General features: G+C 40.6%; 1 protein-coding gene across 17 annotated transcripts in view; it reads left to right on the plus strand.

The window, feature by feature from the left end:
- Positions 1-15,110, plus strand: part of LOC102303751 (ELKS/Rab6-interacting/CAST family member 1) — a 146,071-nt gene that overhangs the window by 72,422 nt on the left and 58,539 nt on the right. For 9 of the 17 annotated variants that reach the window (XR_006054639.1, XM_042222969.1, XM_042222973.1 and 6 more), the window contains 4 exons: positions 217-352; positions 2,930-3,061; positions 8,421-8,474; positions 10,466-10,626. Coding sequence is in view for 13 of the 17 variants with exons in the window: in XM_042222969.1 (XP_042078903.1) it covers positions 217-352; positions 2,930-3,061; positions 8,421-8,474; positions 10,466-10,626 (483 nt within the window). In the remaining 4 variants the exon portion in view is untranslated. The remainder of the gene's footprint in view (positions 1-216; positions 353-2,929; positions 3,062-8,420; positions 8,475-10,465; positions 10,627-15,110) is intronic. The other 8 variants (XR_001336473.2, XR_001336474.2, XR_001336475.2 and 5 more) reach the window with 1 other exon arrangement.

Below are 15,110 nucleotides of genomic sequence, written 5' to 3' on the forward strand. Positions count from 1 at the left end.
ATAATGCCTCTAATTTCTAAAAATTTAATGCAGAACTTTTATAAAACCCCTTGAATTAAAGCTGAAGTTCTGTGCTTTCTGCATATTGATTGGTTGATTTAAAATCAACTGAGGTATTGTACAGAGCCCAAATTACAAATCTCATTTCTATTTTTAGCCTATTTTTTTTAGAGTGGTGACTGTGGGTTTATTTTGTATTTTTCTGTGTCTATACAGACAGATGAAGGACCAATCAAAGAAGGTGGCCAACCTGAAGCACAAGGAGCAGCTGGAAAAGAGCAGGAATGCCCAGATGATGGAAGAGGCCAAGAAGAGAGAGGACAATCTGAACGAAAGCTCGCTGCAGATAAAGGTATGCAGGGGGAGGATGAGGAAGCAGGAAGGAGGAGAAAGAGAGCTGTAGAAAGTTGGAGGGGTGAAATGAGAGGGTGAAAAAGTTTTTCCCCTTCTCGGTGTCCTTTGAATATTTTGTGCTATAACAACACTGTATCATCATAATGTGACAAGGAGCAGCCTAAGGCAATGTCAAACTTTTTCTCAAACACACACACACATGATGCAGCTTTCAGTCGGGAGTGTGTGAGAGGGATAACTGAAGAGGATAATTGACAGGGAGAGCAGATAGAAGATGGAGAGAGAAGAGGTGAGGAGATAACAAATGGTAGGAAGAGGGGAAAAAGTTTGATAAAATAGGTGGAGAGGTGATTAGAGGAGGAAGAAGAGAGCTGCCAAATGAGTGCTGTGGGCTTTTAAAATGGTTCCTGGGATCTGGAAGCTACCCCACCCCCCAACTGTGCTGGGCGTGTCAGATGAACATATGTGGGGTGATTACTCTAACTTTGGTTTTCTTCATATATCTGCAGAATGTAATTTTTCTTTCAATTCACTTTTCTCTCTTTATAATTTCATCCTTTCTTCCTACCATTCCCACACTTCTCCCCCCCCCCTCTCCTGTCCATCTTCCTCCTCCTCCTCCTCCACTTCCAGTAATTGTTTACCTCAGTGGCCTCTCTGATTATAGGCAGATGAAAATGCTCAATGCATATGCGTATGCACCCTCTAGCTATGATTGATCTTTGGTTAAAGGAGTTCAAAAGTTGTCATTCATGTGTATGCGTGTGGTTAGGAGATGAGCTGATGGTTATGTGAGTCATTCAGACATATGAGACCACAGTGGTTACAACCATAACTGGTGTGTGTCAGTGCTAAGTCATTATGCACAGCTCAAACAGCACTGCAGACTGTAAATGGAATCTGAGAGTAATTCAGACAATAAATTTCATTTAATACAAATAAGAAGTTTTGAATTAAAGTCCATCTCAGTCTGCATAGTTAGACACCAAGTAATGTTGGAACACTGACGACTAAGATTTTCAGCACATGTGTTGGAGATGTTCTGGAGGTTTGTTCATGGCCACTGTAATGTCCCCTCCCTCTCACCCCGTTCCCAGTACTTATTCATTCAGCTTTAATTTAACCAGCAAAGTCAGTTGGCTGGCAAGAAGAAAAATAAATCTTATTTTTGGGGGAATTGGTGGGAAGTTCATGTTGTCATTTTATAAGAAACAGCTTCATGTGTGATCACAATCGTCTGAGGGAGATGGAAATCAGACTTTCTTGTTTCTGAGTCTTTTATTCTGGTTCTGCAAACGTGAATGGGAGGGGGTGTCCAGGGTGTTTTAATCTAGGGGCATGCTAAGCAGCTGCTTTTACAGAAAATTCAGAGCACGTTGTAATTATATGATGGATGTGAAACAAAACCAGATGAGTTAGCCATGTCATTTACTCACACATACAAAAATTACTAAAAGACATTTGTAGGTACGTTGTGATGCGAAGAAACTTCTGAGTTAAGAAAAGTTATGATGTATATTAATCGATAACCTGCCTAAAAGTGTGGTGCCCATGCAGCTCTGACCCACTGGATAATGGATCACTGGTGCTGTGTGGCACTGGGGCGTTTGGAGCACAACCTTTGGGTCTTGCTTGTTGTGGGGTCAGACCTCCACGGGTTCTGCTTGTTCCAATTATCCTAGGCCACATGAGCACTTCAGAGGCTTTTTTAAACCTCGCTCAAGCAATTTCTGAGCAGTTTTTGCATCATCTTTAGCCTCAGCCTCATCCCATGGGGACCTGGCATTTTGACTTTTCTTGCACATCATTTAGTACGTAACAACTGCATGTTCAAAGATGAAGCTTAGCTTTTATACTTATTAGATCCAACTACTCCAAAATAGCTTGGAGAAATTAAAAACACAATCACACAGGCATCTTTGTGAGCCACAAAGATTGCTCTATACACTCCATTTAATTTCTTTTTAATATGATTCAATTGTTACTCTTGGCTCTGTGTGAAAGTGAGACTTTTATATGGTCATCTCCAGGCACAGTCAGAGCACTGATGCCTCATCTGCCTGCCTCTCAAATCTTGTGTTAGTGAGAAACAGCCGGTCAGAAGGAAAATCAGCTTAAGGGACAGTGAAGTAGAAACAGCTTGATTTAGGCATAGGATGGCTAAAGGGTTGCACTAATTCCCAATATAAGACAAATACGATGTATTGTGAACTAATAATAATAACAAATGCAGAACATAGGTATGTGAAAATTGTGAAAATCTTAATTTTAAAGCACATATATCTGGTTTTATATATGCCCATCACTCACACATAGAATAGATTTCTATATATATATTCCGCATTTAACATTAAGGGTCCCCAGATGATGAATCCCACTAAGTTTAGTGACTTTATTCTCTATTCCCATCATAGCTACATTTGCAGTTTTGACTGAAAAGTTGCTGTAACTTTTTAATGGATTTGCACAAATTTGGTTCAGACGTTCACGTCTGAGACAAGATTATTTGTTCTAACTTTTGGGATCCCTTTTTTCATCTACTAATACTCTTTTCTTCCATACGTTTGCTTTGTAGGACTCTCTCCGTCAGAAGGAGGAGCGCATTGAGGAGCTGGAGGAAGCGCTGAGAGAAAGCGTTCAGATCACAGCCGAGAGGGAGGTGGTGCTCGCCCAGGAGGAGCAGGCACGCACACAGGCCGAGAAGCAAGTACGGTCTCTCTCAGTTGCTCACGCACGCATGAAACTGCATGTATAAGGACCCAAACCTTTCCTTAAACTCAACCCCTATCAGTTATTTTCTCAAACAGACACAGATGTCCTCACTTCTGAGGATTTTCCTCATTCATTCCTTTGCTTTGCGGCACATTTGGACATATGATGAAAAAACATATGGGCAAACATATTTAAAGCTACATAAAAACTCTTTTTGACATAGATAAACATCGCAGTGCCAAAAGTGGCTAATGGCAGTAGCTGTACACTTGCCAACTGAGCTCATTCAGGTGTGGCTCTGTGTGTGTGTGTGTGTGTGTGTGCGCGTGTTTGTCCAGTCACTCTTCATTTGCAGGGGAGGTAAATACATCTCTATTTAAAGAACAGCTTGCATTTTGTCCACTTTAGCCTGCAACACACAAACAGCTTTTTCAAATGAAGCGCGAGCTGACCACTCCAATTTGTAATGTGTTTTATCTATATTGAGGCACTAAGGAAAGCTCATACGGAGGCTCAGAACGGAAGGGTTTTTGGTGAATTCAACCTCAGACCACAGGGAGTGTGCATATGTGTTGTTCCCCTGGGTACCAGTGACTTAACGAGGCCATAGAGATGGGAAATGTTCCTCAGTGCCTGGATGCGTTTTGACAAGTGGGAGAAAAAAACTGTGTGGGCTGTACGGATGAAAACTGCCCTGAGAAAACACGGTCGGCTGTAGCTGTTGGCAATACGGCTGGACTCCATTGTTATTACTCCTGCTAAATGTTGGCTGCCTGTTCTGGCTTTTACTTACCGGACTACTCCTGGACCGACATGTAAAGACGGGCATGCAAACAGATGTTTTACTTTTGAGGTATTTTGCTGACATCCTTGCCCACGGTCAATGTTAATGAGCACCAGAGCCAAACAAGTAGCAGGCAGAGAGATGGAACAGAGCAAAGACAGATCATGGGCAAAGTCAAGCAGATAGACGACACCGGCCTGGGGGACACACGATAGGTTATTATCCGGAATAGTAATTACAGGTGAAATAAGACTTAGCTCTTTCAGATCCATGTGCAAACAAGAAGTGTTGTTTTTATGTTTCAGATTCTAGTCAGGATGGGGAAGTTTTCAAAGGTGCTTAGTGCAACAGGAAAATATGTTTAAGATGATCTGCACGGCAGGTTGAATTTGCCTTTTGATGTAATGATGCAACCAAGAAGAAATAGCATTCTGCATTTAGATATTTAACTCTCTGGGATTTTGTTGCAAGAAACGAACATGTGTGAATATCTGATATTCTAATTAGGAAATGTAGTTTATTGAGTTTTATTCTAAAACCATTAGCTGGAGCATGGCTCAGGTAGTTGACATTTATTTGCTTTCCCAGCAGTTTAGATTCCTTTTGTGGTGTTTGAACATTAATAAATCTTCATTTTGTATTTTACCATCATGTTATCATACTTGCCTCTTTCGTGTGTTATCCATAAGGTCTTTTCCATTCTTTGACACACTGCCCATGGCAACATTGAATGGTAATAAACTCATCACACAAAGTAAAGAAATCTGTATTTTGTGGAACACCAGCGTGAAGTTGCCCTATGGCACGGGCCCATCCGGATCACCCGCTGTAGCAGGGTGCTAGCAGCTGCTGCTAATCAGGTGCCAATCAGCCACCTGATTAGCAGCACCAGGGGTACCAGAAGCTCAAAACAAGAGTCAATAGCAGAATAAGATGTTTGGTTTGTTTGATGGAGAAGTTTTGGGAAGTTTTCCATGGCCACAACCCACAAATACATTTTCCCCGTAGATATGGCACCAGTTAAGGGGAAATAAACAGGCTTTCCAATGGTATAAGACTTACTGCCAAGAAAATTGTTACAACAAATAAATAATCGACCAAAAACATTTCTTTAGTTTTCGTGATAAGTTTAGATACCAGCCTGCTTTTAAGGAATGTAAATGTCCACATTCAGGGATTGGTTGGATGAATGGTGATGGGTTGAATCATCATATGTTAAAGTTTCATTGACTGCACTGATTTATTGATGTTTCATCATTTTGGACTTGCTTTTTAGTTTTGCTTTCATTCCTTTAATCAAGATTTAAGCACTAAAAGCTGCATGGTTAGATTTAGCAAAAGATTGTGGGTTTATTATTATTATTATCGTTATTGTTATTATTATTTTCAGGAGAGACCTAGCCTAGAGGGCGGTAGAAGTTACAGCACAAACAAAAATTAACTCTGCATGTTTAAAAGAAACTTATATGATGTGTTTGAGTGCGTGACAGGCGGGTCTCACTGGTGAGGAAAGCTTTTTAAAATGCCAAAACAGCAATATTTAATGGCTGTTTTTAACTGTAGGAATTTTTTAAAGCCCTCAGGAACCTTACATTAGTTTTAAACAAAGCTAAGAATTTTTTTTTAATTTAACTCTTTTCAGTACAGTCTTTTCACGAACCACAAGAAAAGCCCAAAGCAAAGTTCCTTGGCTAGATTTTGCAAAGCTAATCATCACTCATTGGTCAAACACAATCCTCGCTGCTGTTATTAGTTGGCTGGACTTCGTTCACACAGTGAGGAAGCACCGAAAGCCACAAGTATTAATATTCGGTCAATGGTTTGACGTTTCATCTAAGCAGAGAGCTACAGAGAGAGATGAAGATGGTGAACAAGAAAAGCAAACACATTTTTTCTTTTTTTACAGCAGCAGCATTGCTACGTGGGAGACAGGAGTTCTTTCTTTTTAATCTTGATGTGTTTCTTTTATGATTTAATAATTCTTTTATTTAAATTTGTCTTAAAATTGAGCCCCAAAGAAAGTCCCAGAGTCCTGAGTTTAATGGTTGCTTATTTCCTGGAGCAAAAAAAAAAATTGAAAAAAAAAATTGCTGCTTAATGTCTTTACTGTAATTTTGCTAAGCTATCACAGTTCATTTGGCTGGAAAAACTTCAAAATGCTACAAGTGACAGCTTTAATTAGATAGAACAGAGGCCATTTAGGCCAGGACAGGGTCCTGGAGAGTGTCCTCGTGTTAAAATGCTTCAGTCGAGAAGGAAGGAGCAAAAAGCGTCAGCGTGTGGTGAATGAGTGGAGATGGCAGCCAAACACTCCTGGCAGCCCTCTCCCAACAGCACTAACTCAACCTTTCAGCACAGACATACATGCACATGTGGATGTGGCACTCGCAGACAGTGCAAGTAATATGCAAGACGCCGGACCACATACATGCATACTTATTTCTTTAAATGCACACGCACAAACACGGCAGAAAGAAGTGCTAACTGCTATTTAAACAGTACGCCGGCGCTGCACAACGTTGCATTCAGCAGGAGCCAGATGGACCCAAGTTTGGTTTTGGAACTGGAAACTCGCCTCTGTCCCCACAAGTAAATTGTAAATAAATATTTTGGTGTTTCTGTTTTTTACAACTGCGTCACTGCAATTAACCTTTCACATAATAAATTATAAAATGATGACAGAGGCAGACAATTTCCTCCCTTAATGAGGCCGGCCTGTTCAAAGGCACACACACATCACTTATTATGGGGTTGGCACACATGCGTACACACGCATATGCAAATGCAGCCAAACCAGGGACATTTATACTCGCATCTTGACTCCATATTGGGAGCCATACACACAACTTTTATGTCCAGCTATAGAGACAACACGTGTTTGCATAGTTGTAGGTGTGTGTGTGTGTGTGTGTGTGTGTGTGTGTGTGTGTGTGTGTGTGTGTGTGTGTGTGTGTGTGCGACTGTGTGATGAACAGGGTTTTTCCGGCATAAACACCACATAAAAATATTGTTAACTTTTTCTGCAAGACATTAGTCACTACTGTATTTATGATCGCTGAAGGAAGCTGCGTTTTTGTGTGTGTGTTGTGTGTGTGTGTGGGTGACAGAGAAATGAGTCAACAGAATGACACACCATGTCCGTCTCTTCCGAAACCAAAGACAGACGTCCTCTTCTCCTGCTTCCCGTCTTTTATTAACCACACAATTTCAATTCTTGAACTCAGTGCACCTTCTTCTTTCATTCATACTTTCCTATGCTTAAAATAAAGGCTGAAATCACCCTTATTCACACACGGAAACACTCTCAGAACACTGAAGGGGTTGCTGTCCATTCCCAGCCAGACCTTGTCTCTCCTCGCCCCCTCCCACCATCCCCCCATCCACTAATCGTTTTTTAATGATGATCATGCACGCTTCTCTCTCTTCCTCTCTCTTAACTCCAGGTTGGTATCATGTCCCATCTTTTCCTTCTTACCCCCAACAAACAACCCTCTTCTATTGTCCACTATCTTTCTGTCTTGTCTGAACTAGGGCTGTGCGATATGACCAAAATCTCATATCCCGATATAAGAATTCTATCGTCCGATAACGATATAAATCACAAAAATGTAACATTTTCTGTAAATTCTGTGAATCTCGGGCAGCTCGACTTGCGGGAAGTGTTTCCAGCTGCGCGTCATGTAGCTGGAGTCGAGTGTTTTAACCGATGCATGAAACTATACATTTTTAGACATAAGTTGTAACGGCCGCCGTTTTCTTTGTGAGTATTTATTACACGGCGTGCTGCGGGGAAAAGCCTGTTCTAACGTTTGAGTCTAAGGTTTATTTTTTAGCACCTGGCGGCTCTTTTTTACTTCTCATCCGTAAATAATCTGCTCTTTCACGTGATTCAGTTTATTTTGAAAAGTCTCAACAGGATCTTGAGCTTTATTGTGAAAGGTTTATGTGGAACATAAACAAGCGGACACGCGATGCTGTTACCGTCGTTGTTGCTACATAAAAACAGGCGCTTGTCCATCCTTAGCGTGGTTATATTAAATATAAGAGAAAAGGAGAACTTTAAGAAATGAATGTAGCCACTACAGTGACCATCAAAACGATGAAAAAATATTGCCGTAAACAGTTTATTTTGCGACACCACGAAACAAACGATAGCGTAAAATGAAACGATAGATGTTTTTATATCGTCATCCGATATATATCGTTATATCGAACAGCCCTAGTCTGAACTGTATTTCTTGTTGCTGCCTGTCAGTGTCTTCCTTCTTGTGCTTTTTCCTCTGTCTGGTTGCTTCTCTTTCATCAGCTTAGCATTAGCTTCTTTTGCATTTTTCCTCCCTTTCTTTTGACATCTCTCGCCACAAACAATCACTTTTCTTTGCTTCCTTCTTTTTCTTCCTTCGGCTTCCTTGATTTGTCTTTGCGCCTATCTTTTCATTACCCTTTGTATTCTCCGCCTTTCCTCTAGCAATTCCTTTACTCCCATTTTACATCCTTATGTCCGTCTCCACCTCCTTCACTGTTGTCATTCCCGCTTCTCACATCTCTTTCTCTGTTATTTTGTATGCAGCTCTCTCACATTCCAATGCATGAGTTCATCACAAGCGGATTTAGGTGGTCAAAGGTAACAAACAATCATCCCATACCTTGCTTGTCTGCTTTTTACATTTGTTCATCTTTTAATTTTATTTTTTTTTATTATATTTCCTTAATTTTTTACAGTAAGTTGTAAATAATAAAAAAAGAAGAAGCCATTTAACAAAAGCTTTTATTGGATCTGTTCATTTTGATCAGTTAACAGATGCAACTTTGATGGAAAGTGAAAAAAGTAGTATTGTATTGATAAGACTTTGATTTGTTAATTGGTAGAAATGTTTTGGGGCATGCATACGGTACACTATGAATTAGTTTTCTTTTTTCAGTGGCCTTATATGGGTTTGGATATAAAGAGACATATTTCAGTCAGGGCCGCTTCAGTCAAAAGAAGTTTGTCATTTCCTTCTAATGTGGGGGAATTATGTTGTACTGGCATACGTGGAAAGCCATTTAGGCATAATGCAGGGAATGGATTGGGAGGGAATCTTTAAGAGTGTCAGCTGAGCCTTCAGCTGCTGCGGGTGCATCAGCTAATGCTGGGACTGCAGCTGAGCTTGACTTTGTGGCCTGCCTGAACTAACACTATGCCTTTTCTTTTTTCTCTGTTTTTCTGTTTTTTTGTCTCAGTTCCCGTCTTATTTTTCCGTTCTCATTCCATCACCAGTGTGTTCTTAATTGCAAATTAAATCTTAATGTACTTATGCAAAGCTTTTCACTACAAGTCCTTCATACTACAAACCAGAAACACTATCACAAACCTGCACATAGATGACACATACAGCCTTTAAGTCTGTATCTTTCCCAAGGACAGGAATAAAACCACAGACTTTGATTACCTTTGTTTCGATCTCCTGAACCTGACACCGGTGTACACAAATGTATCACAATATTAATGAGAAAACAACAGAGAACAACTTTCTGAACTCTGCCTTTCTGCATCACCGTCAGTGCTCTGGAGAGAGACGAAAGGAGAGAATGAGCCAGAAATTAAGATCATAGTGGTGGTGGAGAAGATGCTGAATCCCATTATAAATATCAGTCATAACACGCATTTCTTTATGGTGACTTGTTTGCAGAAATGTTTGAGACATCTTTCTTTACAAGCTAATCTGACGTTCAGAATCCATGTATGCAACCTAAACCATTCATACACATCTACAAATAAACATCTGCAGCCGAAACAGACACGTTCATTCATCTTGTGAAAGCAACACTTTGTTTGGCTGTCTGTGTGTATGCGTGGCTCCATAGATTTAGTAAAGATATCCAAACATGTGAAGATCGGATGTGTATACATAACATGGCAATCCAAATAAAACTAAGGGGAAATAAGAAGAGAAGATCTCACTGTCTTTGTGGTTCAGGTCAGAAGAACTTCTTCCACATGGCATGTAATATTGTCTGAGCTCAGCAGTGTTTAAAGTACTACCCAGGGTGCCGTATCTGACTGTAAAGCTGTGAGTTGTGTTTTGCAAAAATAAATAAATATGTTATTAAATTACAATCTCAGTATAAAGCAGGGACTGCACATTAATTTGGCTGTAAGGTCTCAGCGACAATGCTTCAAGTTCACCGTTTGTCTTTAAGCATTCAGAAAAACAGCGATGCAAGACGAATTTATGCTAATTTAAAACTTTAGAGGTGTGTAGTATATAACTAGGAAAGGAAAGAAAAAGGTTTCCAAAGAGAAAATGTGTGTGCTTGTGTGTGTGTAGTGGTTTTGTCGTCGTTGAGAGAAATCCACACTGACCTCACTCACATTAAACTGACAAACTGATATATGCCCAGTGAGAGAGTGGGACACAGAATATGTATCAGAGAAGAGCGGGAGAAAGAGAAACAACTGAGACAGGGGAAGGAAAACAAGGAGGAGGAAAATCAACACACAGTAGGTCACATATGCACCGTAATAGACGACACGCTCGCAGACATAAAGACTAATATGTGCAAAAAAAAAAGGAAAGGCGAGGAAAAAAAACGAGCCAAAATATTTACACTGTGTTAACTTGTATGTGTCAGGTGGAGGACCTGCTGGTTGCTATGGAGAAGGTGAAACAGGAACTGGAGGTGATGAAAGCCAAGCTGTCATCAACTCAACTCTCACTGGCTGAGAAGGAAGGTCACCTGACTTCGCTGCGGGCCGAGAGGCGGAAGCACCTGGAAGAGGTCCTGGAGATGAAGTAAGAAGAAGTCTTTCTCTCCATCTAACTGAAAAAGATTTAAGCTGTTACATTTGGTTACATTTCGTGTTTCTGTCCTTTCACGCGGCGTACGTAAACGTGCACAATGCCTCATAAAATCTATGTTCATTCAGTTTCATTCATTTACGTTTTCAGCCGTCTCATGTGGCTGCGTTATAGTTTCATCAAAACAGCAAAAAATAACAATATAATGGAAAAATAGTTAATTTCCCTCTAAAACTGTAAAAATGTGACCACAACATGAATGAATGGCGAAAATGATTGCGTGGATATTTCTCAGCTTGCACCACCTTATCACATTGTTAAAAATGTCTAAATACATTGTTGTCCCATTGAGCTTTTAAGGCATATTTTACAGAGTGCTCTCCAATCATGTCCCTGATCTTGAAAAGTGATGAAAGAGTTCGAAATATTGCCCATCCATCCATCCGCTTCCCGCTTATCCTTTTCAGGAGAGAACCAATCGCACTTACATTCACTCCCACATTCACACCTATGGACAATTTAGTGTTTCCAATTAACCTATCCCCACTAACTGCATGTCTTTGGACTGTGGGAGGAAGCCGGAGTACCTGGGGAGAACCCACACGAACATGGGGAGAACATGCAAACTCCACACAGAAAGACCCCGGCCTGATGGTGGAATTGAACTCAGGACCTTCTTGCCACCGTGCTGCCCCCCATTAGGTTCATTTAAATTTATATTAATTCTTTTACATGAACATACTCTGCATGGCTTTAGTTTCTGTGCGGGTTAGTGCTCCTATCTACTTGGTGGTGTGCCGACTGCCATCCACTGTTGGCAACACACTGACCAGAACCTCATAGAAACTCTGAGTCTAAATCATTTACCCAGTGAAATGTAAAGTCTTAGTATGCTTTGTGGGAAGCCAGACTGGGAAACCTGCTGCTTTTAGACATATCTCAACATTTTTAAAATATTTTTTGGACTACATCGTTATTTAATAAAAGCGTGGGTGATGTCTCAAATGTCCTAGAAAATATTGATTACTGTATCATACGTCAATATCCGGTCTGAAAATACAATTCCTAGAGATGTGATTTGTGGTACATTTTGCACACAGCCGTGCTATGTTATTCTTTTTAATGCAGAGGTTAACGTGAAAAGGCTGCATTCAGTTTTAGTTTAACAGTATAAAGTTTCCAAAGTTTCTCATTTATTCTCACTGCTTAGAATTTAAATACAGAACAATCAACTCTTGATATCTCCAGGAGTCTCTTCTGCTGCTTCAGTTTCTATGACTGGTCACATTGACATGATCTTCACCCGGCACCTCATTAACTCTCTCCTCTTATTCCTCCCCCTCTTTCTTCTTTTATCTTCTCTCTCTTTCTCTCCACACTTTAAAATGATATACTTAAGTACTGTGATAATGCAATAACCATGTACCGCTATAAAGCTCTCGTAATATGATTGATTACATTAACAGACACCTACACAGTCTAACTCAAGGTACGGTTTAATAGATGGGTTTGTAGCTTAAATGCAGCAAAGAGGAGTCCCTTCTGCTATTTTATATCCTCACTGAGACCTTACAACAAGGTCCAGTTTAGTGGAACAGTGCACTGGGCTGAAAGAGATGCCAAAGAGACTGTCAGCATGCCCTGTCTATTTAAACAGATTGTGGGACAGTCAACTGTTGGATCATGGGAAATGAGGGCTTCCATTGTGATTTAGTTTTCCTGAACTCCAAGTTTGCATTTTTATTTTTGTTCTTTTTTAGGGAGACAGTGTGTGTGTGTAAGTCTGTGCATGTCCATTCACAGTCCAGGTGAGCAGAGTTACGGACCGTTTTATTGGTGTAGCAATGACTCGTGTGATTATTGCAGGCGTCAGTGAATCAGAATGTGTGGTGTTGTGTTTGCATGAAATTGCGTCTGTGCGCGCGCGCACGTGTGCAAGCGCACTCTTGATTGATTTACCGATGTCAAGCCCTGTCTAGCATTTCTTTTATACATACAATGACTTCATGATGAATATTTACGTAACAGGCACAGACGTGAATAGACACACACACACACACACGCTTCTTATATCCTGTACACAGAGTTACAAACAGAGAACACACAAACACATATTAACGTCATATAAACACACACATACACGCTGACCACCCCATAAGTATAGAGTACCAGGAGTTTTTCACGGTTCAGAATCGTACTTCTGGGCATGACTACACACAGCAGTAACAGCATGATGACTGACTGCTGAAAGTTAAAAAAAGAAGTTTCCATTTTACTTGTTCAACGGTAAAAAAACAAACAAACAAAAAGAATTTCCAAAAGTTGATTCTGTTCATCTGGACGTAGCGTTTTGTGGGAGAAATGTTTCGTCACTCATCCAAGTGACTTCTTCAGTCTCAGCTGACTGCAGGTTTCCCCAAATCTCATAAACAGTACATTTCCATAATGACTGAAACCAGCCCAGTGAAGGAACAATGGGCCGGGAGGTCAGTTCCTTAATCTTAATTATGCAAATTCTCATGACCATTGATCAACAACCACTGACCAAAGTCCACTGATCAATGGCCTTGAGTCCCATTCACAGAGAGTTGGGGAATGGCTGCAATCACAGCATTGTAAGATGGCGAAAGATGTACCCTTAGGCCCCCTCCTCGATTCAGAGATGGTCTTTCCCTTTTCACGTAAATGGCCTCCTTGACTCTGCGCTCAAACCAGCGTTCCTCCCTGTCCAAGATGTGTACATCCTCATCCTGGCCTGTAGGTGTAAATAGACTGCAGAGCCTCGGTCTTAAAGGTGCACCCTGTTTATGTATTTTTGGTAAACCATACAGACTTGGTGTAGACTCCCCTGGGTATAGCCTGCGGTATGAGGTCCGGTCAATAGGCTTGTCTTGTTCGAACTGCTTCAGACAGTCTATCGGCCTCTTCCTGTAGCCACTTCCTGGGTGTCGTTTCAGGGGCTCATAAGTATTTTCATCACGGAGTAGTGACAAAATTTTCTCATGATAGTCTTTCTGGTTTAGCAATACTGTGCACCTCCCCTTGTCTGCCGGAAGGATAATGTTGTTGTCATCACTAAGTGATGTGAGTGCCTTCCTCTCCTCCATGGTGATGTTGGATGCTGGGGGCTTTGCATTGCTGAGACAGGCCGAAACTTTCGTCCGTAGTTGTTCTGCTTCCACTTCTGCAATATTGTTGTTACGAATTCCTGTTTCTGTGGCTGTGATCAGCTCCACCAAACGCTACGTCCAGATGAACAGAATCAACTTTTGGAGATTTACTTACCTGGATGACTGAGCATGCATCAAGACAACAAAAAGAATTACTGTTAATCAGAGGCTTTAAAGATAAAGATTCCTTTATTTTTGCTATAATATAGGGAAAATCCTTTCTTCCAAAATCCAATGCTCACTTTTGAAATTCACCAGGTTATTGAGACCAGGGATGTCCAACTCATTATACATCGTGAACCACATGCAACCCACTTTGATCTTAAGTGAGCCGGACCAAAGAAACTCGCCTTTCCATCACTATAAGGACGTTTAACTGCGCATTAATTACCTTTTGTGAAAAAACTGAAATTTCTATTGTAGAAAAACACGAACTTTTCTGTCATGTTTTTTTTTTATTATTCGATTTTTATTAGTAGAAAGAGTTGGCACACATGTACCAGAAAAACATCACAGCTGAGGAGGGGGAACTTCACTACAAACTGCCAGCCAGATTTTAAAAGAAAGAGCTGGCAAGATCATAAGTAATGGCACCGTCACATTTCCCCTTTAACGTAAGTCTGACATATAACCTATGGATATATTTGTATTAAATACTGTCCAGTGTATCAGTATAGGAATTTTTTGCTGCAGCAGCCACAAGAATCCATTATCGGTCAGACTCTAATTAACAATCTCAAGCAGCCAGTTTAGTCTGTGCATCATTTAACATCCCTCTCCTACCAGCTGAATGTATGTGTGAATGCGTGTATAAATATAGCATGATTCCCATGATTAAGCTCCTGTCGCCATTTTGTTCCAGCTTGCAACCTGAACTGTGAGGTGACTGCGTGTTTCCATACACAGATCAAACCTACTCTACATTAAACCAAATATTTACTCTGCTGATAACCTCTGCTGTTTCTGGAGCAGATAAATAAAGTTCAGTGTGACGAATCAGTGAATTATACATTCATTATGTGTCTGCAAATAATGACTCCCCCCCCCCTCTTTTTTTCCCTCTTGCCCTTGGCCTCAATCTTTAACACATATTCTAACTCAGCAGTGAGTTTTACTATTAAAGTTTCTTTGTGTTGTTTCCACACATAAGAAACGTCAAGACAAATTTATAATTATCATCAAACTCTTCTTTTTGGTGTAGAATGTCACGGTCTGGCTAGGGCAGACCGTATATTGCAGGGAAGGACTCAAGCGCAGACCGAAATGGGATGTGAATAACAAAACAAGCCGTTTAATAAGGCAAGAAAC

The sequence above is a fragment of the Haplochromis burtoni genome, unplaced genomic scaffold (assembly GCF_018398535.1).
Source record: "Haplochromis burtoni strain Fernald_Lab_line unplaced genomic scaffold, NCSU_Asbu1 Contig_98, whole genome shotgun sequence".
Classification (NCBI taxonomy): domain Eukaryota; kingdom Metazoa; phylum Chordata; class Actinopteri; order Cichliformes; family Cichlidae; genus Haplochromis; species Haplochromis burtoni.